This window comes from Eumetopias jubatus, unplaced genomic scaffold (assembly GCF_037043125.1).
Source record: "Eumetopias jubatus isolate StellerSeaLion01/CBP00866 unplaced genomic scaffold, mEumJub1_p1.0 scaffold_8, whole genome shotgun sequence".
NCBI lineage: Eukaryota > Metazoa > Chordata > Mammalia > Carnivora > Otariidae > Eumetopias > Eumetopias jubatus.
This window is the reverse complement of record NW_028274814.1, coordinates 132,665,575-132,693,088: the sequence shown is the minus strand read 5'-3', so window position 1 is coordinate 132,693,088 and position 27,514 is coordinate 132,665,575. Positions and strand designations below refer to the sequence as shown.

General features: G+C 43.9%; 2 protein-coding genes across 3 annotated transcripts in view; both read left to right on the top strand.

Moving 5' to 3' along the window:
• FAM227A (family with sequence similarity 227 member A) overlaps positions 1-22,926 on the top strand; it is a 71,974-nt gene extending 49,048 nt beyond the window's left edge. Inside the window, exons 14-17 of the mRNA XM_088025742.1 lie at positions 170-322; positions 8,398-8,538; positions 21,765-21,900; positions 22,504-22,926. Of these exons, the coding sequence (XP_087881868.1) occupies positions 170-322; positions 8,398-8,538; positions 21,765-21,900; positions 22,504-22,926 (853 nt within the window). The remainder of the gene's footprint in view (positions 1-169; positions 323-8,397; positions 8,539-21,764; positions 21,901-22,503) is intronic.
• Positions 22,927-24,348: 1,422 nt separating this feature from the next.
• Positions 24,349-27,514, top strand: part of DMC1 (DNA meiotic recombinase 1) — a 36,461-nt gene continuing 33,295 nt past the window's right edge. For both annotated transcript variants that reach the window (XM_028115600.1, XM_028115599.1), the window contains exons 1-3: positions 24,349-24,399; positions 25,180-25,224; positions 26,158-26,304. In XM_028115600.1, coding sequence (XP_027971401.1) covers positions 24,349-24,399; positions 25,180-25,224; positions 26,158-26,304 — 243 coding nt within the window. The remainder of the gene's footprint in view (positions 24,400-25,179; positions 25,225-26,157; positions 26,305-27,514) is intronic.

Here is a 27,514-nt window from a genome sequence, read left to right as displayed (position 1 = left end):
AGGAGTCCTTTCCTGCCCAGATTTCAGTGATCTGGTCCAGAAAGAGGTCATTTCCCCCACTCTGCCATCTCCCTCCCCCCCCCGCCCCATGCAGTAGGCTGTTCTGCTGGTAATGCTCAGAGTCAATACCAACTGAGAGTGTGGGCTTTTCCTTGACGGCTGATGCCACTGAGTCCGTCCTGACGTATGCTGAGGTCATCAACCTGACCCTGAGCAACATGAAGAAGCGGAGGGACAACCTCCGCCAACTGAGCTGGCTCCACTGGAATGAACGGAATTATTTCGATGAGTACCTAAAGGGACTGCAAGAAAACTTCCTCAGGTATTTAAGGGGCATTAGGGAAGGGCATTGTTTGAGTTGTCTGAGCTGAGTCTGTCTATTGTTGCACATGACAATTAAAAAAAATTTTTTTTAAAAGATTTTTACGTAATCTCTAAACCTAGTGTGGGGCTCGAACTCACAATCTCAAGATCAAGAGTTGCATGCTTCTTGGGGCACCTGGGTGGTTCAGATGGTTGGGCGTCTGCCTTTGGCTCAGGTCACGATCCTAGGGTCCTGGGATCGAGTCCCGCATCGGGCTCCCTGCTCCTTGGGACCCTGCTTCTCCCTCTGCTTCTCTCTCTCTCTCTCTGTCTCTTATGAATAAATAAATAAATAAAATCTTTAAAAAAAAAAAGTTGCACGCTCCACTGACCAGGCTGACCTGGCGCCCCTGCACATGATAGTTTCATTTTTACATGCATTTTATTATTTATTTATTTATTTAAAGATTTTATTTATTTATTTGACAGAGAGAGACACAGTGAGAGAGGGAATACAAGCGGGGGAGTGGGAGAGGGAGAAGCAGGCTTCCCGCTGAGCGGGGAGCCGGATGCGGAGCTCGATCCCAGCACCCTGGGATCATGACCTGAGCCGAAGGCAGACGCTTAACGACTGAGCCACCCAGGCGCCCCTTTACATGCATTTTATTTATTTATTTATTTAAAGATTTTTATTTATTTGACAGAGAGAGAGAGAGCGAGAGAGGGAACACAAGCAGGGGGAGTGGGAGAGGGAGAAGCAGGTTTCCCACGGAGCAGGGAGCCGGATGAGGGGCTCGATCCCAGGACCCTGGGATCATGACCTGAGCCGAAGGCAGACGCTTAACGACTGAGCCACCTAGGTGCCCCCCTTTACATGCATTTTAAGGTTGTATTTATTTTGAGAGAGAGAGCAGGAGCAGGAGGTGCAGAGGGAGAGGGGGAGAGAGAATCTTGAACAGACTCCCTGCTGTGTGGAGCCGGATGATTTGGGCGGGTCTCACGACCCTGAGATCAGGACCTGAGCCGAAACCAAGAGTTGGACACTTAATGGACTGCACCACCCTGGCGCCCCTGCACATGACAATTTTTAATTGGGGGCCTGGCCCTTGGACTATCTTAAGCACCTTTCTTGTGGTCGGAATGTAAACTCCACAATAACAGAGACCAGATCTTTCTTTTAAAGTTATTCTTTTCTAACTACAAAAACATTTATGTTCAATGAAAACAAACAAACCAACCTGGAAGAGCACCTGGAGGCATACATTGCCAACATTTTTCTATAAATCCTTCCAGTCTTTACTCCTGGGCCCATAGAGGTGTATCTTTAAACAAAAGTAGTAGAGACATAACGTCAATCTGGTTTTTAGACTTTGTTTTCCTACTTAGCATATTATGGATATTTTCCTGTGCCTTCTGACTTTTTCAATATTTTTATTTTATTTAGAAAATTTTCAGACCTTCCAGAAATGTTGAAAGGATGGTGCAGTGAACACCATATGCCCGCACTGCGTTTACCAATTATCCACATTTTGCCACATTTTCTTTCTCTCCCTAGTAATTAGGTCAAATTCATACTTCCCCATGGTGCCCAAAATATCCTTTTTGGTTTTACTTGCTGCCCCAGGATCCAATCAAGGATTGGGAATTAGATTTTGTTGTTATATCTCTTTGGTGTCTTTTCATCGATAACAGTGCCCTGCCCCCACCTTTGTTATTATGCCCTGAAGCAATGATCACATTATTAATTTTTTTTTTAATCACATAGACTTTTTTGAAATGCTTAAGCCACATTCTGGATTTTTCTGATTATTTCTTCAGGGTATCATTTAACTTATTTGAAAATACCCTATATTTCTCATAAACTGGACATTGGGGTGCTACTAGATGCTTGATAAGTTTCAGGGAAGATCCCTTTGCCAAGGACACCTCACAGATGATATGATGTTGTGTGTACACAACTGCACTGCGTCAGGAGACACTCAGTGTCAGGTCAGCCAGACAGGTGGTCTCTGCCAGACCTCTCTACTGTAAGACCCCTGTTTTATGTGGTTAGTCTGTAATAAGTGGTGTGATTCTCTGAGACTGAATGCATCTGCTGTCCCCAAACCTCTGCCCAGCGGTTTTAGCATCCCTCTGATGGTCTTTGCCTGAACCAATGATTATAGTTGGGGTTGCAAAATCGTGATTTTCTACTTCCATCATCCCTTCTCCCTTTATTAGCTGGCACTTTTTTTCTCTAGAGAAGAGCTCACCTTCTTCGTTTGCTCCTTATCTCTCTCATGTCTTCTCTGCCTGCTCCCGTAACTCTCTCACATGGACATCCGGGCTGCAAAAGGAGCTTGGGAAATATCTGGCAAAGAGAAATGAGATTTCCGTGCCTGGACCAGAGCAGAACTGGCTGGGCACTTCATTACCCAAAATAGCACCGGATTCGGTTAGCAGGGGAGGAAGGGGGAATTGCTGTTGGCTAGACAGCCATTGGCATCTGCCATCATAGGAGAGAGAAAGGAAACAATAAATACATAGGTAGCTGCTTTGTTTTGCAAAGTGATACAGTTGAGTTATTTTCAAACGATGATACACACACGCACAAAAACAAGCCCCACAAAAATGCAGTGTGGCCTAAAAGTTCATCAAAAAGTGAGGAGCGCCTGGGTGACTCAGTTGGTTAAGCGACTGCCTCCGGCTCAGGTCATGATCCCGGAGTCCTGGGATCAAGTCCCTCGTCGGGCTCCCTGCTCAGCAGGAAGTCTGCTGCTCCCTCTGACCTTCCCCCATCTTGTGCTCTCTCTCTCTCATTCTCTCTCTCTCAAATAAATAAATAAAATATTTTTTTTAAATGTTAAAAAAAAGATGATTGGTTTAATAAGCTCTTGTACGTGCGTGCTCTGCGGCCAAGAAAAATGGCCATGTTGATCTAGTATTCTTATTTTATAAGGAGGGGTGGTCACAACATATTATTGGACCAAAACAAAAAAAATCAGGGTATAAAATAGTGTGTGTAAGAAGCACAGTTATTGAATGCCATTTACCGAAGTGAAGGTCAAGGACAGAAACTTAGAGGGCCACCACATATGTGGGGAGGACGAATGGGGCCAAGGAGAAAGAGTGGCCAGAAGGAAAGGAGAGCCTGCACGTAAAGGCACACCAGCCGTGAAGCTGAGGGAAGAAAGGGCGAAGGGAAGTAAGGATCAGCAGCAAGGGTGCCAGATGCAGAAGCCTGGGGCTGAGACAGGTTTGGTGAGTTGGTAGAGAATGGTCTTAACAGGGCTGAGGTCAGACACCAGAGCCTGGAACACTAGGGGGAAGCTGTGGCTCCCCATGGGTGAATGAGACTACTAGAAAGCAGAAGGAGCAAAATCCTGCACTGAAAAAGGCAAGACTGGATGGTGAGTAACAGGGCCATTTCAATGTAAAGTGGAAGACCCAAGCCTGTGTGAAGCGGGAGAGGTCAGAGAGATGCAGGTGAGGGAGGAGAGGGTCAGGACTGGGGAAGGGAGAGGACCCAGGAACCGTTCTTTTTCTTTTTCTTTTTTTAATTTATTTATTTGGGAGAGAGAAGGAGCATAAGCAGGGGGAAGGGCAGAGGGAGAGGGAGAAGCGGGCTCCACTGAGCAGGGAGCCTGACGCGGGGAGCCTAATCCCAGGACCCTGAGATCATGACCTGAGCGAAACGTAGATGCTTACCCTTACCCGACTGAGCCACCCAGGCGCCCTTGCAGGAATTGTTCTTTAGGGCTCTTTGTTTCTGCCTCTGTTACTGTGGTTCATTATGCTTTGTTTCTTCTCTATTTCACTCATTGTTCCAACAAATATTTTCAGCAACTTCTATGCACCAGGTATTATGTTCTGTTTATAACATAGATGTTTTGTAATGTCTGTCTCTCCCAATAGTTGTAGCAATTCTTGGAAGGTGGGATCCTTGGAATGGCAGAGGCTTAGGGTTTTTTTACTTACTGGCTCTATGACATTGGACCAGTCACATATATCGCTGAGCTTCCATTTCTTTGTTGGTTAAATGAAGATAATATTTCCTACTTTGGAGAGTTGTATCAATCAAGTAAAATAAGGCACATAAAGCCTGTTTATAGGACCAAGCCCATAGTAGGTAATTCTATCACTTAGAATTAGGTTTAGCTTCGAGTGACAGAAGAACTCAAAATAGTGGCTAAAACAAGATACAAATCTATTTTTATTATTTAAAAAGGAGTCCAAAAGATATGGCAGGTCACAGTGTCAGGGACCCAAGGTCCTTTTGTCTTATTTCTCCATAATCCTTCACCCATGATTCAGCCTCATGGTCTAAGATAGCTGGTCAAGCTCCAGCCATCAGGTCCATATTCCAGCCAATAGAAAGGAAGATGAAGGGGCCTGGGTGGCTTACTCGTTAAGCGTCTACCTTCAGCTCAGGTCATGATCCCAGGGTCCTGAGATCAAGCCCCACATCGGGCTCCCTGCTCGGCAGGAAGCCTGCTTCTCCCTCCCTCTGCTTGTGTTCCCTCTCTTGCTGTGTCTCTGTCAAATAAATAAAAATCTTAAAAAAGAAAAAAGAAAGGAAGATGAAGTCCAAAGAAATGCATACCTCTTGGGCGCCTGGGTGGCTCAGTTCGTTAAGTGACTGCCTTCGGCTCAGGTCATGATCCTGGAGTCCCGGGATCGAGTCCCACATCGGGCTCCCTGCTCAGCAGGGTGTCTGCTTCTCCCTCTGACCCTCTTCCCTCTCGTGCTCTCTATCTTTCATTCTCTCTCTCTCTCGAATAAATAAAAATAAAATCTTAAAAAAAAAAAAAGAAATGCATACCTCTTGTGAGTCACAAGTGAAACTTCCATTTTCATTCCATTGGCCAGAACTTAGCCTCCATAGTTATACCTAGCTATGGCATGAGCAAGGCAAAAATAATTTAGGACTAATATTAAATTTAATCAAGATTAAGTCTACAGCGTATATATTTCAGAAATATATAAGGACATCCGTGTTTAATAAAGGCATCCTTATCAGGTGAATTATAGTATAGGTATTTTAAGTCAGTACAAACTATAATTATGTGTTAGCAATCTCATTGCTAAATATATCCACTTTAGGGCGCCTGGGTGGCTCAGTTGGTTAAGCGACTGCCTTCGGCTCAGGTCATGATCCTGGAGTCACTGGATGGAGTCCCGCATCGGGCTCCCTGCTGGGCAGGGAGTCTGCTTCTCCCTCTGACCCTCTCCCCCTCTCATGTGCTCTCTCTCTCATTCTCTCTCTTTCAAATAAATGAATAAAATCTTTAAAAAAAATAAAAAAATAAACATATCCACTTTTTGTTGGATAAGGCATTATCAAGAAGCTCAGCCTGCCTTCTGTTAACAGAGTGATTCTCAAAATTTTGTCTACAAAAGAAAATGGTGTCCTTGAAACACATCTGTGCTGATAGGGGCACCTGGGTAGCTCAGTGGGTAAAGCATCTGACTCTTGATTTTGGCTCAGGGCATGATCTCAGCGTCCTGGGATGGGGCCCTGCATCGGGCTCCAAGCTCAGTGGGAAGTCTGCTTGAGATTCTCTCTCTCTCCCTCTCCCCTGCCCCTCCCCTGACCACCTGCACTCTCACTCTCTCTCTCTCAAATAAATAATCGAAAAAAACCCAAACCCACATCTGTGCTGTTAGACATCAGGGCAGGGCTACCCGCAGGGAAGTAGGGTTTGAGTAGGGTACGGATAAGGGGGCTTCTGGGGAGCTGGCAATGTTCCGTTTCTTGATCTGGGTGCTGGTTACATGGGTGTGCTCAGTCCACAAGAACTTGAGCTGCACATTTAGAGTCTATGAACTCTTTGGTATCTATGTTCCAAAGGAACATATTAAGGAACTCCTTATATTGGTGTATTCCTTTTCTTTGTAGATTATAATGGTTTTGTAGTTACCGTATTTTTAAGAGTCATGTCTGGAGTGCCTGGGTGGCTCAATTCGTTGAACGTCTACCTTTGGCTCAGGTCATGATCCCAGGATCCTGGGATCGAGTCCCACATCGGGCTCCCTGCTCAGCGGGGAGCCTGCTTCTCCCTCTCCCTCTCCTGCTGCTCCCCCTGCTTGTGCTCTCTCTCTCTCTGTCAAATGAATAAATAAAATCTTTAAAAATAAATAAGTAAATAATGAAAGAGTCATGTCTAAAAGAGATACCTAATGAAATGTTTATGGATGAAATGACATGGTATCTAGGATTTGCTTGAAAATCACCCATTTGGGGTGGGGATGGGGGTGTGCGCAAGGGAGTAATGGATGATTCAAGATTAATCCTGTGTTGGTAACTATTGAAGCTAGATAATGGCTAAATGGTGTTGATTATGTAATTTTCTTTACTTTTATATATTTTTGAAGCTTTTTTTTTTTTTTAATGGTGTCCATAACAAGAACAAAAGGTGACAGGGGCGCCTGGGTGGCTCAGTCATTAAGCATCTGCCTTCAGCTCAGGTCATGGTCTCAGGGTCCTGGGATCGAGCCCCGCATCGGGCTCCCTGCTCCGCGGGAAGCCTGCTTCTCCCTCTCCCACTCCCCTTGCTTGTGTTCCCTCTCCCGCTGTGTCTCTCTCTGTCAAATAAATAAACAAAATCTTTAAAAAAAAAAAAAAGAACAAAAGGTGACAAATGCCCATATGGAATATTAATTGCAGGTGGGCTAGGACTCCTTTGGGACCTCAGGTACTAACTTATTTCCTAAATAGAGCATATCAGTTAAGAGCACTGGCTTTGCAGTTGGCCAGACCGAAGCTCTGTCTCACTCTCTATCTGAATTATGTCCATCACTTAGCCTGTGCGAGGCTTGGATACCGTCTGTAAACAGGGACACTAATAGTACTCACAGAGTAGTTGTGGATGGAGATGTCTAGCCTCCATGCCGGGCTCAAAGGAAGTACTCAGTAAATGCTGACTGTCAGAGATGATACCTGTCACTCCATGCCATGGAAATTGGAGGGTCCAAAGCAGCATAGGACTCGGAGTTGAAAGTCTGCAGCTGGGGAGACCTGGAGCAGTCCCCCTTAGAAAAGGCAGTCCAGGGGCACCTGGGTGGCTCAGTCGGTTAGGCATCTGCCTTCAGCTTGGGTTGTGATCCCAGGGTCCTGGGATCGAGCTCTGCATCGGGCTCCCTGCTTGGCGGGGACCCACTTCTCCCTCTCCCTCTGCCCCTCCCCCTGCTTGTGTTCTCTCTTGCTCACTCTTCCTCTCTCTCAAATAAATAAATAAATAAAATCTCTTAAGATTTTATTTATTTATTTGACAGAGGGAGACACAGCGAGAGAGGGAACATAAGCGGTGGAGTGTGAGAGGGAGAAGCAGGCTTCCCGCTGAGCAGAGAGCCCGATCGAGCCCTGGGCTCGATCCCGGGACACCGGGATCATGACCTGAGCCGAAGGCAGACGCTTAACGACCGAGCCACCCAGGCGCCCCAAATAAATAAAATCTTTAAAAAAAGAAAAGAAAATGTGATCATAACAAGGACAAATGCAATCTACTGCTGTTCTTTGCCTCTTTGTTGCAAGCAGAAGCAGGCTCCCCAGGGTTAAGAAAAAGTTGTGGCAGAAGATCCCAAAGTAAGAACGTTGTATCAACAGAATTTCTTCCTTTGACTTGGGAGAAGTTGCCCATTGTTGGAATAACCATTGGTTTTGATACAGGCAGGTTGAGTCTGAGGATCCAGAGGAGGCTCCCCCAGGACCAGCCAAGAGGGTCCTTGGCTTTACGCAGGATAGAAATCAAATGCTAGGGGCGTCTGCCTTCGGCTTAGGTCATGGTAGACGCTGAACTGACTGAGCCACCCAGGTGCCCCTCTTTCAGATTGTTGAGTTCTTCTTCTGTCCTCCTAATCTGAGTACATGTTCCTTGAATTCAGGGACCACATTTTATTCCTCTCTATGTCCCCAAGGACTGATATGCCCCCTAGCACACAGCAGGGGCTCGGGACTGAGTTGCTGCTATGTAGTCAGCTCTCTACTTCAGTCAGTTGCTCTTGAATGAATAAGTTTGTAAATATTTGTCTCTCTTTACATATGAAAATAGGAGTGAAAAGATCATGCTGACTCTTCAGTATTTTTCCATAGGTGCCTTTGTGATTTCTCCACAGGGAGGTCAAGAATATCGATCAAAAAGCATTAGATAAAAAGAAGGCAAACCACATGTTCATCCCACCTTCAACCTTCACTGAGGTATCTCCCAACAAGAAATCTGGAGGAAGTCTTGAGAGAGAGACTGTGTTTCTTTTAAGGTTTGTTCTGACAAAGACCATGGAAAACTGGAAATATGAACACTGTCAGAATTTTTTTTTTTTTTTAAGTAGGCTCCACATTGGGTGTGGAGCACAACATAGGGCTTGAACTCACAACCCTGGGATCAAGACCTGAGCTGACATCAAGAGTCAGATGCTTAACTGACTGAGCCACGCAGGTGCCCCTATCAGAATTCTTAATTTATATTTTATTAACATATAATGTATTATTTGTTTCAGGGGCACAGGTCTGTGATTCATCAACCTTTTTTTTTTTTTAAGATTTTTATTTATTTGACAGAGAGAGAGACAGCAAGAGTGGGAACACAAGCAGGGGGAATGGGAGAGGGAGAAGCAGGCTTCCCACTGAGCAGGGAGCCCGATGCACCCTGTCATCATCAGTCTTATACAACACCCAGCACTCACCACAACACATACCTCCCCAATGTCCATCACCCAGCCACCCTCTTTTTTTTTAAAGATTATATTTATTGGGGTGCCTGGGTGGCTCAATCAGTTAAGTGTCTGCCTTCGGCTCAGGTCAGAATCCCAGGGTCCTGGGATCAAGCCCCACATCGGGCTCCCTGCTCAGCGGGGAGCCTGCTTCTCCCTCTCCCCTTGGTCCTCCCTGCTGCTCATGCTCTCTCTGTGTCAAATAAATAAATAAAATCTTTTAAAAAAGTAAAAATAAACACATTCCTTTAAAAAAAACCCAAAAACCCCTTTTTAAATGATGTTTTGTAATAATTATTATTACTTTATAATATTATTGAGGTGTAATTTACCATAAAATTTGCTCATTTTAAGTATACAATTCAATTAATTTTAGCAAATTTACAGAGTTTGGCAACAATTGCTGCAATCCAGTTTAGAACTTTTTCATCACCCCAGAAAGATCCCTCATGCTCAGTTGTAGTCAATCCCTGTTACCCTCTCCCTTTTTAATAACCTCCCTGGAAATACCATTTAATATTGCCACTTTATTTCAAGGGTCGGATATTAGTCACATGGTGATGTTAGTTTCAAAGGAGGCTGGGAAATGTAATTTAAAAAAACTCTGGGCACATTGCCATCTTAAACAAAAACTGGTTCCATTGCTAAAGAAAAAGGGAGAGTGGATGATGGGTTGGTAACTAACCATCTCATCACAGATAGATGGTGTTATAGTCTCCATTTAGAGAAGAAGAAACCAGCTTAATGAGTGAGAAATTTACCCAAGGAAACCTTCCAATCTTAAGTCGTCCACTTTTAATTTTCCTTTGATCGAGAAGACCACAATTTTTTGATAATCGCAGTTTAGCTTAAGACCCACCTGTTTGAGCCATGGAGTCTTACAGGATCAGTGGTGACTCAATTATCTATCAGAAACAATCTTTCTGACATCCACCTGAGATTCTCAGAAATCTAAGCCAACGCAGTTTAATTTACCAATGTTATTGTTGTTCCCTCAGACTTGACTATCTTCCAAATACCTCTTTAATCTTACTAACTCCTTGCTGACCTTTAAAACCCAGCTCAGGGGCGCCTGGGTGGCTCAGTCGTTAAGCGTCTGCCTTCAGCCCAGGTCATGATCCCAGGGTGCTGGGATCGAGTCCCGCAGGGAGCCCGCTTCTCCCTCTCCCACTCCCCCTGCTTGTGTTCCTGCTCTTGCTATCTCTCTCTCTGTCAAATAAATAAATAAAATCTTAAAAAACAACAGCTCAGGCATCAAGCATCTGACTTGCTTACTCAGGGTACCCATTATGTGCCCTGTGCTTTCCTGATCGTGCTCCACAGATCTTAGCCTACTCAATCATAGAGTTGCTTGTCCATCTCCCTAGATTGAAGATTTGGCCGTAAGGAATCTTGCCCTGGGTGATCTTGTTTTCCCGGGGCTAAGTCCAGTGCCTGGCATCCAACAGTACCTAGAAGACAGATGAGGGGATTATGCAGTGTGTTCAGCATTCTGTTCTGGTTATTTGCCGTTGCTGTTATTGGTTCCTTTGTAAACTTTTCCTTTCAATATCTATCAAGATTCCAGTGACACCTTTGAAGAAATCACACTGAATTTTTGAGCCAATTTTTGTTAAGTGTTTTTTATTTCCCCCACAGGAAGGAAAAGGAGAGGGAAAGAGAAGCAAGAATGAAGTTGGACTGCTCTCCCTTGTCACTCTCAGACCTTGACTAATTCTCTCCCCTGGGACTGGGAAGCTCTGGCAGGAGCCCTGATATTTCTACCAGGTAGGGTAAAACAATAGGAGAAAAAGGAAACTGTGGCCAAAGACTGAGAAACAGAAATAGCTATTCCCAGGATAGGGGAAATATTCCATCATAGTTTTTCCTAGGCTGAGCGAAAAGCAGGAGTGGGGAGTTTTTGCTTGGGTCACTACCTTTATTCATGAATTTACTCTTTTTTTTAAGATTTTATTTATTTATTTGAGAGAGAGAGAATGAGAGATAGAGAGCACGAGAGGGAAGAGGGTCAGAAGGAGAAGCAGACTCCCCGCTGAGCAGGGAACCCGATGCGGGACTTGATCCCAGGACTCCAGGATCATGACCTGAGCCGAAGGCAGTCGCTTAACCAACTGAGTCACCCAGGCGCCCTGAATTTACTCTTTTACCCATTATTTTATTTAAAATATTACAACTAACAATATTAAATGATAATATAATAACGGCTTTAGTCGTTAACTAAACAAGTAAGCTGAACGCATGAGAAACATCACCTCATTTTGACCTTTATAACAGCCATATGAGGTAGACATTACCCACTGCATCTTACACAGCAACAAGCCCAGGTTAGAAGAGGTTTCAGGGGCGCCTGGGCAGCTCAGTCAGTTAAGCGTCCAACTCTTGATTTCAGCTCAGGTCATGATCTTAGGGTTGTGAGATGGAGCCACGTGTTGCGCTCTGCGCTCAGTGCGGAGTCTGCTTGAGATTCTCTCTCTCCCTCTCCCTCTGCCCCTCCCCGGCTCTCTCTAAATAAATAAATAAAAGAAGAAGAAAAGAAGAGGTTTCAGAAGTTCCCTGCAATAGACACTGGGTAAAATACTGTAGTTGACACACAGTCCCTATTTTCAAGGAGCTCATAGTCTGGTAGAGAGAAGGCAAATGTATCAACAAATAAACACCCTAAGCTCTGGAGGTGCTTTTAGACAGAGGGGACCCCAGGAGCCATGCAGAAACTTTTTTTTTTTAAGATTTTTTTGAGTAATCTCTACACCCAACATGGGGCTCAAACTCACAACCCCCGAGCTCAAGAGTTGTACGCTCTTCTGACTGAGCCAGCCAGTGCCCCCAGAAACACTTTACAGAAGTGGTGTTCCTTGACCTGAATCTGGAAGAGATAAGAAGGTGTTTGCCAGGACAAAGGAGGAGGAGGAGGAAAGACATGGCATTCTTGGCGGATGGAGCAGCAAAGGCAAAGGCTCAGAGGCAGGAATTAGCATGGGGGGGATCAAGAAAGTGTGAGAGGGGGGTCCCAGGAGAGGTGAACACAGAGAAGATCCCTGAACAAATCAGGAAGGGATATCCATGAAGCACTTTATTTTCTAAGTCTTGGGGAGTTGTGGATTTTAAAAGTATTTGGATTTTAAAAGTCCTGATGGCAGATGAAGCAGCAACTCTAAAAGTACAGTAGACTTTATTCTAAAAAGATCTGGGGTTTTGAATCTTTGTTCTGCTCCTTCTGTGACCCCCAGGTCAAGTACCTTCGTTGTCTGAGCCTGTTTCCTTGTCCCTAAGAAATGTGGATGGTTGTTATGTGTGAAGAGCTAACCCATATAAAGAGCCTGGCATAGAACTTGGTAGTTATAATAGTCACTGTATCATTGTTTCATAAAGCTTCTTACATTCCTTCAACCAGGACATCTCTGAGCATGCCTGTTTGAGACCACTGGCCTAGCCCAGGCCAGCCCAGAAGGACTCCTGGGTTTTCTGGGCCCTGGACCAGCTGAGTTCTTACCTCTTAGGGCAGTCCTTACCCTACATAGCCACCACCGGGCACTGAAATGGTGAAGCTCCAGAAAACACACAAATTCTTACCTGCAGGGAAGAGCCTCCAAGCTCCAAGAGTTTCACATTTTTTTTTAAATATTTTATTTATTGAGAGGGAGAGAGAGAGAGCACAAACAGGGGGAGGGGCAGAGGGAGAAGCAAGACTCCTCGCTGCACAGGGAGCCTGATGTGGGACTCCGTCCCAGGACCCCAGGATCATGACCTGAGCCAAAGGCAGACGATTAACCGACTGAGCCACCCAGGCATCCCTGTGAGTTTCACATTAAGAGAGGGCACAACCAGGATCCAAAAATGTCTCCCCAGACACTTCTTTCAGACATCACTAAGGACTGGTGACCCCAGACTCTTCAGAGCCTGAAGAAGAGCAGACCTGTTCCTCCTATTACAAATGCTGGAAGGGGAATTGGGGGAAGTTGTCTTGGCCCTATGCTAGGAATATTCCATTGTCCCATTCAAGTCTAGGTAAATTTTATTTTTCCTGTTTTTAAAAGGAGGCAGCTGAGGCTCACTTGAGTCGAGGCCCAGGTTCCTTATGGGTCAACTGTACATTGGACCAGTCTGGACGGGGAGGTTTGGGGCAGACCCAATTTGGAGAAACCATCTAGCCATTGTTTTACAGGATTACTGCTCTGGGGTGGAGGAAGAGGCTGGCAAGGCGTTTTCCTGAGCTCAGAGCCCTGATTCTCCCATGTGTTGGGGACAGGACAGCCAGAAGTCGTGGTGCTCTTTGCAGAAGCCCATAAAAATATCACTGCTTTAAATTCTGGAACCCAAATAAAGGACTATTGAGTAGCGTAGAATATGGATCTTCAGTATATCTGCAAACTTTGGTATCTTATAAAGTAACATATAATATGTTAAGAAATTACAACTTTTTACAGATTAATTTTTTTTCTTCATTACAACTTTTACTTATCATTCATTTTATCACTTTGAGCAAGGGCACCCAACAGAGTCGTGCTGGCCAGGTCCTTACTCTGTTCTAAGCGTGGTCTTTGTAGGCTTTAATGCCCATAGCACTCCTGTAAGATATGGGGTGTTGTCCTCATTTTATAACTGAGGCAGCTGAGGCTCAGAGAGGTTTAGTGACCACTGCCCAAGCTCTCACCTTTGGCAGACAGAAAAGCCGGGATTTGAAACCAGCAGCCAGACTCTAGGGCCTGCCCTACAGCCTACTTTTAAGGGAAGTGTTAAGAAGTAAACTTATTATGAAGAAAAGCTTTATCAATTTATTTTTTCCTTTGATTAGAGAAACAGCCACTGAAACTGGAATATAGCGGCATGGTTTTCACCCCACTGCTTTGGGCTATGGCCTCTCTCAGGTTAAGAGGGGCTTATAAATACTATTGTTTCTGACATTCTAATATTTCAGAATGGAAGAAGAAAACAACTAATTCATTTCACTTTAATAAGATTCATTACTCTGTTCTCTTCCTTAAATAGGCTTATTAGTAGTAATACTATGGAAGATTTCATATTATTATATAACACAGTAATCGTAATCATAGGAGATGTTTATTGAGTACTTCTGAGACGTTTATTGAGTACTTCAGATGTGCTGAGTACTCTGGTAAGTCCTGCTTAGACATTATCTTGGTTCACCCTCCTAATGTCTCCCCACAAGGTAAGTATTGTCCCCTCCATTTCTCCTGGGAGGACACTGGGGCTTGGAGGGGTTGAGCAAGCCTTCTAGATAGAGTCTGTTTCCTACCAGGCCTGCAGCAGTCCCTGAGGATACAGAGATGAATAAAGCCGCAGTCCCTGGCCTTAAGGCGCACAGTCTGGAAGAGGGGAAAGGATGTAGACGCCAATAAATACATTAATGCTTTGCCAGAAATCTGTGTGGAATCCAAGAAAAAACAAATGGAAAGCGGCTTCCCTGAGACTCAGAGGTATGGGGGCCAGTAAGTGGAAGAAGCTGGGCTGATGGGTGTGGCTTTCATCCCTCGGACCTCAGGGCACTAGGGAGTGACCTGGTCTGTGTTAGAGCTGTCTGCCTGGCAATGCCAAGTGGGAAGAGAATAAGCAGATGGCTATTTGCCTGAACCAAGAAGAAAATAAGTGCATTCTTCGACTGCCTTCGGCTCAGGTCATGATCCTGGAGTCCCCGGATCGAGTGCCGCATCAGGCTCCCTGCTCAGTGGGGAGTCTGCTTCTCCCTCTGACCCTCTTTCCTCTCGTGCTCTCTCTCTCTCTCTTTCTCACTCTCTCAAATAAATAAAATCTTAAAAAAAAAAAATCAAAAAAAGAAAATAAGTGCATTCTTGGGATCTCCAGTGTCTCCCACAGATATGTATATTCACTTGAATAGTCCCAGGAAAGGGATGGGGGAAGGGTGATAAGGAAAAAGTTCAAGCTTTGGCCCCAGAAAATTCAGGGCTTGAGTCTCTACCCTTCCTCAAAATAGATGTATGACTTTAGGCCTAGTAGCTGAACTTTTTCTGAACTTGTTTTCTTGAATGCAGAAAGGGAATGCCTGCCTAGCAGTAGTGTTGTGATCATTAAATGAGGTAATTTATGTGAAGTTCCTGGCACAGGGTATTTCACTTGGTCATTGCTACCAGCTATTGTTGTTGTCATTGCTGTTAATAAATATACTCCTCCTGAAACCAGGACATACGGAGCACTTGCCATGTACAAGGCACCATATAAGATAACCAGAGCTTTCTCACCCCTTCCCTTCCCACTATTCAAATTATAGTTAGCTCTTTATTTATTTTCTCTAAGGAGCCATACTCTCTCCTATTTCTGGGCCTTTCACCTGTGGCTGCTTCTGTACCTGAAAATCCCAACATCACTCATTCCTGCTCCTCCTTCAGGACCCCACATAGACATCCTCTCCTTCAGGAAGCCTTCCCTGATACACCACCAGCAAAGCTGGCACATGGACCCCTTCTATACACTCCCACAGCCTTTCATGCCCCTCCATCATGGTAGCAGTTATCATAGTGGATGTAATCGCCTGTCAACCTATCTGTTTCTACTAGCCCCCACCCAGAAGAAGGTCTCCTGGTTTTCTGAACCCAGGACAAACTGCATTGCTGTCTTTCAGGACAATCCTTTGCACAGCTTGGGGCCAAGATCTCTGCACAGACCCCTTCTAGAAATTACTGAGGACTCCTAACCATAGGCCTCTCAGGAGTTCAAGATGAAAAGACCTGTCTCTGTGCTTTGTAAATATTAAAAGGGAAAATTATGGTGAAGAATACTTTGCCCTTTATGAGGGGAAGGGGGTAGAGCATTGCAGGGAACTAATATTTAAGAAGCATTTACTGTAATGGATAAAACAAATGAGTAATTGTGTAACACTCCAATTCTGTCATTCTCCGTGTTGCTGAGAACCAGCATCCTCACCATTGGAGAAAGGAAATTCAGACATTAAACTAGAAGAGATGAAGTTAAAATCCTACTGTCCTGATTTTGAACTGATGATGAATTAAGGATGTATTTTATGTTTAAAAAAAAACAGTTGCCTGAGTAACCGAGAGGAGGGATATCTAGAGAGGGGAGGGGAGGAGAGACTGGAAGGAGTTACAAAGAAGTCTGAAGAAACTTTTGGGGTGATGGATATGTTCACTGTCTTCATTGTGGTGAAAGGTTCTCAGGTGTAGACACATTTTAAGCACGTGCACTCTCTCGTATGTTACACCTCAAGCTATTTAAAACAGAAACAAAAAACCTATTTCCTAACTCTATCCATTGAAATGACCTAGAAATAAAGACTGCAGTAGCAATGCCCCAGACTGTGGTCTTGAAATACTATTTGCACTAAAAGGATTCAGGGATCCTTGAAGAAATGTCTGATTACTGGTCTAGGGCAGGGAAATCATGAGATGAACACACAAGCTCTTGCTACACTAGACAACAAAGAAGCTGCTCAAGATAGGGTCCGGCCAGAAAAAGTCAGGAGCCAACTTGGGATCTCATTGGCTAAAGATTCCCATCTTTTTTAGGGGTACCTGGCTGGCTCAGGCAGTAGAGTATGTGACTCTTGATCTCAGGGTCATGAGTTCAAGCCCCACATTGGGCGTGGAGCTTACTTAAAAAAAAAAAAAAAGGTTGGGATGATTTAAACATTGTAATAATAATCATTGCCATGGATTGAAGCACGTCAAATACATTTTCACTTATACATTCATATTATCGCTTCATTTGTTCATTTATTTATTTATTTATTTGGTGGGCAGCAAAGCAAGGTTTATTGAACGATGGTAAAGTGATAGTACAAGGCTCCCGAAAAGGGAGGGGACCCCAGAGGATTGCCCATATTATTGCTTTAAAAAGATTAATTCATCACCATTGAAAGATACTAGGGAACCAATTCACTATTATGAAACCTGGTAAATAAAAGGAAAAAAGTCAGCATTTATCATGTCATTTCCATACAAACCTTATTACCAGGTAACCAAACAGTAGATGAGGGGAAGTTTCTCTTTTAGAAGTATTCCACTTAATAAATTAAAAAGGAACAATAGAATTAAAATATTACTATTTTGTGACCCCTAATGAATTAATCTAGGTTGATCAGCAGCAGCTGCTAACATCCCCAAAAGATAAAAAGTCATTAAATGCCTCCTAATGATAGACCACCTATAAAATAATCGTTACCAAATAACCAAACTTGGATCTGATCTAGACTTTACATCCAACTACAGTAATAGGAAATATAGAGGACAGAGGAGCGTATCACACCAGGATGGAGTCAGCAAAATCGAGGCTCTGGAGAACTACATTTTGAAAAATGACTTCATTTTTGGGATGCCTGCGTGGCTCAGTTGGTTAAGCATCTGCCTTTGGCTCAGGTCATGATCCCAGAGTCCTGGGATGAGCCCTGAGTGGAGTCAGGCTCCCTGCTCAGCGGGGAGTCTGCTTCTCCCTCTGCCCCTCTCCCCTCCCCCCCGTGTTTTCTCTCTCTTTCTCAAATAAACAAATAAAATATTTTAAAAAATGACTCCTTTTTTTTTTTTTTAAAGATTTTATTTATTTGACAGAGAGAGACACAGCGAGAGAGGGAACACAAGCAAGGGGAGTGGGAGAGGGAGAAGCAGGCTTCCCGCGGAGCAGGGAGCCCGATGCGGGGCTCGATCCCAGGACCCTGGGATCATGACCTGAGCCGAAGGCAGACGCTTAACGACTGAGCCACCCAGGCGCCCCTGACTCCATTTTTTTAAACAAATAAGTCACAAGGAAAAAAGAAGGAAATCTATAGGTTTTTCAAAAGAGAGTCAAAAAGCATCAATCAGTTGCTACATGTAGACATTTTTTGATCCCAGTTGAAGCAAACTAAAAAAACAGATGGCGGGGCGCCTGGGTGGCTCAGTCGTTAAGTGTCTGCCTTCGGCTCAGGTCATGATCCCAGCGTCCTAGGATCGAGCCCCGCATCGGGCTCCCTGCTCAGCGGGAAGCCTGCTTCTCTCTCTCCTACTCCCGCTACTTCTGTTCCCTCTCTCGCTGTGTCTCTCTCTGTCAAATAAATAAATAAAATCTTAAAAAAAAACCAAACAGATGGCACTGGGGCACCTTGGGTGGGTCAGTCAGTTAAGCGTCTGCCTTTGGCTCAGGTCATGATCCCAGGGTCCTAGGATAGAGCCCCACGACAGGCTCCCTGCTCAGTGGGGAGCCTGCTTCTCCCTCTCCCACTCCCCCTGCTTGTGTTCTCTCTCTCTGTGTCAAATAAATAAAATCTTAAAAAAAAAAATAGATGGCATTGATGAGACAACTGAATATTTGAATGCTGCCTGTGTATTTGATTTTAAAAGTTATTAATTTTTAAGTGTGCTAATGGCATTGTGGTTATGTTTTTAAAAATAGTCCTTATCTTTTAGAGATACATACTGAAATATTCACATAAGAAATTATATGATGTATGGAATTTGCTTCAAAATAATAGGAGAGGGAGTAAGTGGATGGAGATATAAGTGAAATAAGGTTGTCCATGTGTTGAAAGTTGTTGAAGCTGGGTTCTGAAAATATTATATTACTTTTGTATATATTAGAAGTTATCCATAATAAACTAATTCAAGGTTTTTACTACGAACTAAACACTTTTTTTTTAAGATTTTATTTTTAAGTAATCTCTACATCCAAGGTAGGGCTTGAACTCACACCCCCAAGATCAAGAGTCACTCGCTCCACCGACTGAGCCAGCCAGGTGCCCCTGAACTAAACATGTTTAAGCATATTTCCACATTATTTTATTGTCTTCTCACTATAGCTCTGTGAGTGAGGTACAATTTTCCCCACTTTCAAGAGGACTTTCTTGGCTCAAGCCACCCCTGGCTTTGACTAACACAATTTTCTCCTAGGTATTCTCTTTGGTCTCTCTCTTGCCCCCTTCAGCCCATTATTCACACAGCAGCCCAAATACTTCACGTGTATTAACCCGTTTAATTCTCACAACAACTCAGTACTATTATTATTGGTTTCCAGATGAGGAAATTGAGGCACAGAGGTTAAATTATTTCTCCAAGACAACACAGCTAGTAACTGGCTGAACTGTACTATGAAGCCTGGTTTAGTTGCCACTATGTGTGCTGAAACCATACTTCTATAAATGGAAAATAAAATCACATATGAATATACAGGGTCTGCCATATGCTGGTTTAGTATATTGGTTAAGAGCATGGATGCTGGAGCCAGACTATGAGCCTCAAGCAAGTTACTTCACCTGTGGTCCCTCAGTTCCCCCATCTGTAAATAGTGGTAATAAGAGTTCCTATCTCATGGTGTCTTTGTGATGAGTGGTTGCGTTAATCTGTGGAAAGGAGGAAGTGCTATAATTGTTGGCTGTCATCAGATGTTACCTTTAGCTTCTCTCCTGCACTTCTGAGAGCTGCTTTCTCCTTAGCATCTTCCACCCCAGCAGAATCACTTGCAGTTCCCTAAATAAGCCTCTGTGATTATGTTTCAGTGTCTATCTCCCCTACTAGACTCATGGCTCCTGAAGGGCAGAGACCTGTCTTCATGTCATTATCCAGCAGAGAGCTGGGATCAAGCTGTGTTTATTTGTTTTTAAAGGTTTTATTTTATTTATTTGAGAGAGAGAGCACAAGCAGGAGGAGTGGGAGAGAAGCAGACTCCCCACTAAGCAGGGAACCTGATGTGGGGCTTGATCCCAGGACCCTGGGATTATGACCTGAACCACCCAGTTGCCCCATCAAGCTTATTTAGTAAATGTTGGTTAAATAACCTGTCGGGGCATGCCTCTCTGGGCAGCTACGTGCTGAAGTCAGAAGTTTTTCAAATTTGGAAATCTAAATAAATGAGAAAGCCCCCAAATGACTGGTGTGTGTGTGTGTGTGTGTTGGGGTGTGTGTGTGTGTGTGTGTGTGTGTGTGTGCAATTGCCTATATACATACCAATCTGTAGCCCCCATTAGGGTTTGTATCTTGTTGGTTGTTGAATCCCTAGTACCTAACACCTAGCACAGTGTCTGACAAATAGTAGGGATTCAGTAAACATCTTTTGAATGAATTAAATGTTTAAGGGGAGACACCCAGTGAAATTCTTTTTTGTGTGATGATCTTTCATTTTTTTTTTTAAGATTTCATTTATTTGACAGAGAGAGACACAGCGAGAGAGGGAAAACAAACAGGGGGAGTAGGAGAGGGAGAAGCAGGCTTCCTGCTGTGCAGGGAGCCCGATGTGGGGCTCTATCCTAGGACCCTGGGATCATGACCTGAGCCAAAGGCAGACGCTTAACGACTGAGCCACCCAGGCACCCAATGATCTTTCATTCTTAAGTTCTCTACTAAAGCATTTTTCATTTCTGAGCTCTTGAGACTCCAAGAATATGTATCCACAGGCACCAGTTTGAGGAAACCCAACTGCAGACAGTTGGGATCATATGCCTTTACTTGATTATAAGGTGGCTGTCCACAGAGGGGCAGTAAAGTGTAATGGTTTAAAATTCAGGTAATCCCACTGCCTGGTTTTGTTGTTGTTTTTAAAATACCATAAAAATGACACAATTTTTTAAAATTTTGTAGAGAATTTGTGGACTCACCGAAGGATTTGAGAAATTGGGAAAGCTATTCGACATAATTACTAATTAGTTACTACTTGATATAAAAGCTCTGGCTCCCCATACTCTTATCTAAAATAGGAAAGTTAGCATTTTGCAACACAGTTTTTTTTTTTTTAATGTAGTCGTTTTTATAAGTCTTTTATGGCTTCTGAGTTTTGTGTCATATTTAAAAAGATTTTTCTTATTCTGGGATAATGAAAAATTGTTGTCTTCTAGCACTTTTATTATTACATTCAGATTTAATCTCTTGATCCATCTGGAATTTATCTTGGTATAAGGTGTGAAGTATGGTTCCAATTTTATTTTTCTTCCAGATGGCTACCTAGTTGTTCCAACACCATTTACTGAATTCATCATTTCCCCACTGATTTGAAATACCACCGTCATCATATTCAGAATTTTTATATGATATGAAAGGCTAGTCCTTTTTTTTTGGTCCTGATTTGAGTGGAAAAGTCTTCAAGTATACTTCTTAACTGCCCCCAGTTTTTAGTTTAAAAAAATTTTTTTAAGTTGCACATAACCATCAATATCATATCCAAACACAATTTTTATCCTCGTTTTATGAATTTGTCGTTACCAAGCTCATTTTCTGTTTCTTTAAGTGTAGTGCACACAACCTTCAAATATTATGAACATTTCTCTCGCCCAGCTGTCACTACACCAAACTACATATGTTATATTTCCCTAAATCGTCTTGCTGTGCTCTTAGCAGCTCTTCCATACACTTCATGTCCTCACCTAACAAGTTGCTCAGAAGTTACTACAGGGGGCGCCTGAGTGGCTCAGTCGTTAAGCATCTGCCTTCGGCTCAGGTCAAGATTCCAGGAGCCTGGGATCAGCGGGGAGCCTGCTTCTCCCTCTCCCACTCCCTCTGCTTGTGTTCCCTCTCTCACTGTGTCTCTCTCTCTGTCGGATAAATAAAATCTTTGGGAGAAAAAAAAAAAAGAAGTTACTACAGTTATTTTAGGTGAGGTCTCAACGGGAAGGCCTATCATCTCTATCCAGTTCATCCCCAGACTGGGCACTGATTTCCATTTAAACTTAAAGGAGAGGCTATGCTTCTGGAAAATAAGATTTTGAAGGAGCTACAGCAGATATTTGTTGGCTTTTTAAACAATCCACTCTGGGGGAAAAATGTCCTACAAAATGCCAACTGCTATTGTGGGATTTTTTTTTTTTTTTTTTTTGCTATTTATTCCAGCAAAATGATTCAGACGCTGAAGAAAAAGGGTCGTCCTGTACTAGGTCTTGAACTCAAAGAACTGTTTGCACAGATACTCATCATAGCCTCCACCTCAACAGATGCTCTTTCAAATGTTTCACGACTCTCATCAACAGTCAGTCTCCATTTAAGGCGAGCAAGATGACGCTGCCAGAGACGGCTGTGCTGGCAAGAAGGCGGGCCCCAAATTTCTATTTAAAAGCTGGACCAAAATATGTTTGGCTTCTGTTGTCTATTTAAAATTTCAAGTTAAGACGCAGAAAAATTACTCTCCATCCTGAATGGGCCCTGGGTGCCTCACACAGACTAGAGAGCCGCGGATGGTATGAGAGGCACAGAGAAGGGAGAGAAACTAGGAACGCTGAGGTGTTAGTGAAGATCCATATTCGACCTCCTGACCCGAGGGTCCCGAACAAGATAAGCATTTTGCGCAGCACCTGCCGCCACGTCAGCCACCTCCACTGAGCACCCCTCCCCGCCTTGGTTTTCCACCTCATGACCCTTTCCCAGCGGCCTCTCTCCCTTTCGGAACAACCCCCACCTTAGGGCCTTCTTTCTCACAGCAGCCTGTCTTCCCCTCAGCACCCACCTCAGTGCCCCCTGATTTCCACGCGTCTCCTCCGTGCCCCCACCTTGGAGTCTTCTCCCCGACTTCAGCATCTCCCTCAGCTCAAGGGAGTCCCCCAGCCTCCCCTTGTATCACAGCCCCTCTCCTCAGGACACTTCCTCCGCCTCAGAGTCCCTCCCTCACCCCAGCGAGCCATCGCGCGAGGTTCGTGGAGACTCTGCTCCTAGCTCCTCCTCCCCCATGCCTACCCACCCGGACCCCGCCCACATGGGCCCCGCCCCGCCCAATGTGGGCCCGCCCCCTCGTTCTCCGCCGGGTCTCAGTCTCAGCCCCACCCTGTCCTGCACCCACCTGTGGACACGCCCCTTCACTCTCCGCCCCGCCCCCTGTGGACACGCCCCCTCGGCCATTGCCCGGCCCGGTCCACGCAGGGCAGGCGCCCAAACTCTCGTCCGTTGGCGCCAAACCTCCTGGTCAGTGATGCGAGGGCTGCCAGTCTCAGCGTTCTGGTTCGGAGTCAGAATCCCTGAGGACGGGAAACCCCGGGCGGGGGGCGGAAGGGAGTCACCTTGAAAACCTCGGGGGGACTGTGGGTGCGAGCGGGGTTTGTGGCAGAAAGGGCAAGCGTGTGAAGAATGTGAGGGGGAAAAAAGAAAAAGAATGTGAGGGGAAACCCAAGGGTTCTTTTCTTTGGTGGTGCTTGGTGGTCGTCGCTGGGCCCTGGGCTAGTGACTTTATGCGTTCTGCCCCCACCCCCGGGAGGAAATCTCAGTGATCCCGAGGGATTTCCAGCAGCATTGTTTTAAAGCAAGGCGGACCTAAGTCTTCATGCGGCCTCCTCGGCCTCGTTAGGAGGGAACTGGGTGTCCGAAAATGCCCATGGCGGCGCGTGGGACGTGGACCAGGCTCCCCCGCGACGACCCCTGAAAGCGAGGTGTCAGGGAGCCTACTTTAGGATCCAGCTCTTCCATCCGTCCATGGCTATCTTTCTTTTTATCAAGGCGAGAAGAAATGAACGATTTTCTTCTTCAATGAGAACAGTCAATGCAGAATTTGGGGTAGTCCTATATATGATTACCCGTCTGGGGTACAATATTCCCGAAGATCCCATTCACATTGTCTCCTCTTTGCCTCAGATATTTTGCTGTTTAGCGGAATTAGGTGATAGCAATCATACCTCTACGTTAGTTCCCTTCTGCCAGGCCCCAACCATGACTTTGGTAGGAAGCAAGAAAATTCAACAAACCAAGAAAACTGATAACTCGGACCACATTTTATTCTACAGTCATGCCTCGTAGATTCCTGAGATCTTAAAACAACTGCTAGAGGGTTAAAGGCTCCATTTATCTGCTTATTGGCCCTCATGTTACCATAATATTGGGTATCTACCATAACTTTAAATCTTAAAAAAAATTAGAGACTAGTAAGTATTATAAAACAAAATAGATCTAATGTTTTATGAAACAAAGATATGTTGCAAGAGAGCCCATTCATAATTAGGAAGCAGGAAGGCATTCATCATATATGAGAAAAATGAAATCTATTGATTGAGGGTAGACTAAGTTCTAGGAGCCAGGGAAGATGCAGGACGAATGACAGGACGTCAAAATTCGTGAGGTGTTGTTAACATAAACCTGAAAGGTTAAACTGCAACACGCAATGCTAAATAGCATTCCAAGAAAACAGAAAGGATATTAGCCAGACAGTCATGATATCTGTGCTATAGGAAATCAAAAGATGAGAAAAGGTAACCAATTTTCAGGAAAAGGAGTGGAAACAAAGTCCCCCACCCTCACGTACATACACCCATGAAAGAAATAATGTCACGTGCCCAGCAAAAAGAAGATAGGCCAGCTCAGTCATTCTAAACTAAATGTTTCTCTAATTGCTCAAGGAAGTCTCTGGGCAAAGGGTTTTGTACTATATGATCTATACTTCTTAAAATATTTCTTATTTTCCCAGAAGTGATTATTTTTCTGCTGCTCACCTTTCAAGATGAAGGAGGATCAAGTTGTGCTGGAAGAACCAGGATTCCAAGATGAAGAGGTATGGCTAGAATGTTGAAATATGGGTAGACGTTCAGTCATTCCACAAAAATGAAGTTCCTTCTCTGTTTGCTATTATTTTTAGAAACTGAGAATGGAAAGAAAGCATAGTTTTAGAGAGAGGCAATATTACAAATATGTAACAACTTGTTTGGCAAGGGGTGCTAAGATTAGCTACTTAGCAACTAGCATGAAAGTATTTTAATAACCTAACAACTGGTGCAGCCATAATGGTATCAATGCACGCTGGTACCGAATAGCAGAGGAAAGAGTTCAAAGTCTGGTGGGGCAGAAAGTTGAGAAAACATATTTTTTTAAAAGAGTAAATGTTGTTCCACTCCTTTGGGTTAAGGTCTTAAAAATCTGGACAGGACATGACAAAAATGTTGGGCTTCCCAGCCCTTTCAGTGTTGGTGCATCTTCTAAGTATGTAACAATGTTTTTGAAAAAACTTTATTGATCATAACTCAATCTGTCTAGAGAAGTGGAATTTGAGGCATTTTGGAGTGACTTATAATATTGAATTAACTCTTTAAAAGATATGATACAGGGTGGGGGGATGGGTTAGCCTGGTGATGGGTATTAAAGAGGGCACGTTCTGTGTGGAGCACTGGGTATTATGCACAAACAATGAATCATGGAACACTACATCAAAAACTAGTGATGTAATGTATGGTGATTAACATAACAATAAAAAATTTAAAGTGAAAAAAATAAAAGATATGATACAATTGGATATGAAGAATCAAAGCTCCATTTTTTTCTGTTCCATCTCCTTCAGGAATCTTTGTTTCAAGACATTGACCTGTTACAAAAACATGGAATTGTAAGTATTTTTTCAATTTTCAATGTAAGTAATTTTTCAGTATGAAATTGTTCAATTCAGGGTTCCTCAGCCTTGACCCTATTGACATTTGGGGCTGGGTAATTCTTAGTTGCGGGGGGCTGTCCTGTGGATTTGTAGGGTGTTTAGCAGCATCCCTGGCTCCTGACCATTTATTATATGCCAGTAGCACCCCTCTTAGTTATGACAACCAAAAATTTCTCCAGACATTGTCAAGTGTCCTAAGGGGGCAAAACTGCCCCTAGTCAAGAACCGCTGGTCCAACTGGAGGTATCCAGAGCTACCTACCTCTGTCTTCATCAACAGAAAATTCAGTTCTGTGGCAGGTGATTAGAGTAAATGATGTTGACTGATACTGGACTTTGAGTAAGTAGATGAATTTCACCAGCAGTTCACTGATAGTAAAACTTCTCTGACATTATCTCTTGAAGTCCTCACATTTAATCTCTTTCAGCTGGATTTAGAAAATAGGAGCAAGAGAAAATCCTGGTCCTTTGGTGATGTAGTTATTTGCATTCCCCAAGGGTAGAGGGAAAAAAATTTAATTTTAAAAGAACATATTCATAATGAAGCTCTCTAGAAGGAAAGAGATGAACTGAGGGGGTGAACGTGTGATAAATTTGCTAGCTTTTCCACCAACAGACTTTTCTTTTGAATTCCTTGTTACATTGCCATGGTCTCACTAACATTCTTGGGAAATCAGGGCACAGCCAGAACATTTGGCAGCGTGCTGGGTATGTTCTACTCAGATATTTCCAGAACATTTGGCTACATGGTGGGTGGGTTCCACCTGGCTGCTTGTATAAAATTGGCATCGTGGTGGAAGGAGATGGACACAAAAGCACATGACATAGTATGGGAGCCTTGCAGGCTGGCATTTTATCAAATCTGCTGCACCCATTCTTTTATTTACAGAATGTGGCTGACATTAAGAAACTGAAGTCAGTAGGAATCTGTACCATCAAAGGGATACAAATGACAACAAGAAGAGCACTATGCAATATCAAAGGGCTCTCAGAAGCAAAAGTGGACAAGATTAAAGAGGCAGCCAACAAACTTATTGTAAGCAAAATCAATTCTTTGTTATTTTAGCTTAGAAGGGCCCTATGAGTCTCTATAGCCTTTCTCATTGAGTGCTAGAAACTTGTCATGAACACCAGAAACTACTGTGGGAACTCTGAATTTCTATAGATCACAATCTGTTATAATCCTCATGTTAACTTTTTATCACTTCAGTTTCAAAGCAACAACAATTAATTTCTGACAGATTGAGACAGGTGTTAAGAGACTTGAACACTATAAAGGTAATTATTTTTACCAAAACTTTTTTTTGGTCTCCTTTTATATTAATTTTTCTCCCTGTCTGTTTCTCTGCTTTGACTCCTCCTTATTTTTGCTTTGTCTCCTCAAATATAATATCTTTGGTTGCTGCGAAGCCCTCAGCACCAAAGAAGTTGCCCTCTCCTGGTATAGGCCAGTTGGTAAGAGACCATTGGGTTAGAAATAAACTATCGGTGTGGGTCTACATGTGTACCGTGGAGATAAATATGACAAAGAATATGCTCACTGAGGCAGATGAGCTACAGCTGAGCTGAACTCGCACCTTGTAGCTGGCCCACAGACTATGAGTGGCCCATGCAGCTGAGAGGCTCCAAGCAAAAACATATGCCTTTGACTCAAGCTTTTGTGTTAAACTTTTGGGGGCCAGTGGAGGCACTAGCTCTGGCAACAGTAATGTGCAGAATGATAGGCACCAAGTCTCTCTCTTTGCAGAACAAGTCTCTCCATGTCTACATATGTATGTAAGGGTCTCATTCCCAGCAAGTCCTAGAAGCTCTCTTCACTGACAGCCATTTGATTTCCTTCCCCAGAGGCAGTTGAGGTGTGGCAGTGATGACATTGGCAGTATGGTCCTGAACTTGGAGAGGACCTAGCTGAACTGCTCTGAACCCAGCTCAGTTGCTCTAACTTCTTTTTTTTTTTTTTTAAGATTTTATTTATTCATGACAGACAGAGAGAGAGAGAGAGAGAGAGAGAAGCAGAGGGAGAAGCAGACTCCCAAGGAGCAGGGAGCCCGATGCGGGACTCGATCCCGGGACCCTGGGATCATGACCTGAGCCGAAGGCAGACGCTTAACCATCTGAGCCACCCAGGCGCCCAGTTGCTCTAACTTCTGAGTAAGCTCAGGCGATATACTCTCAGACCAAATCCACAATTGCCCTAGAGCAGTACCCAGAGTTTGCAAAACTGCCAATTTATAGCTCATAGGCGT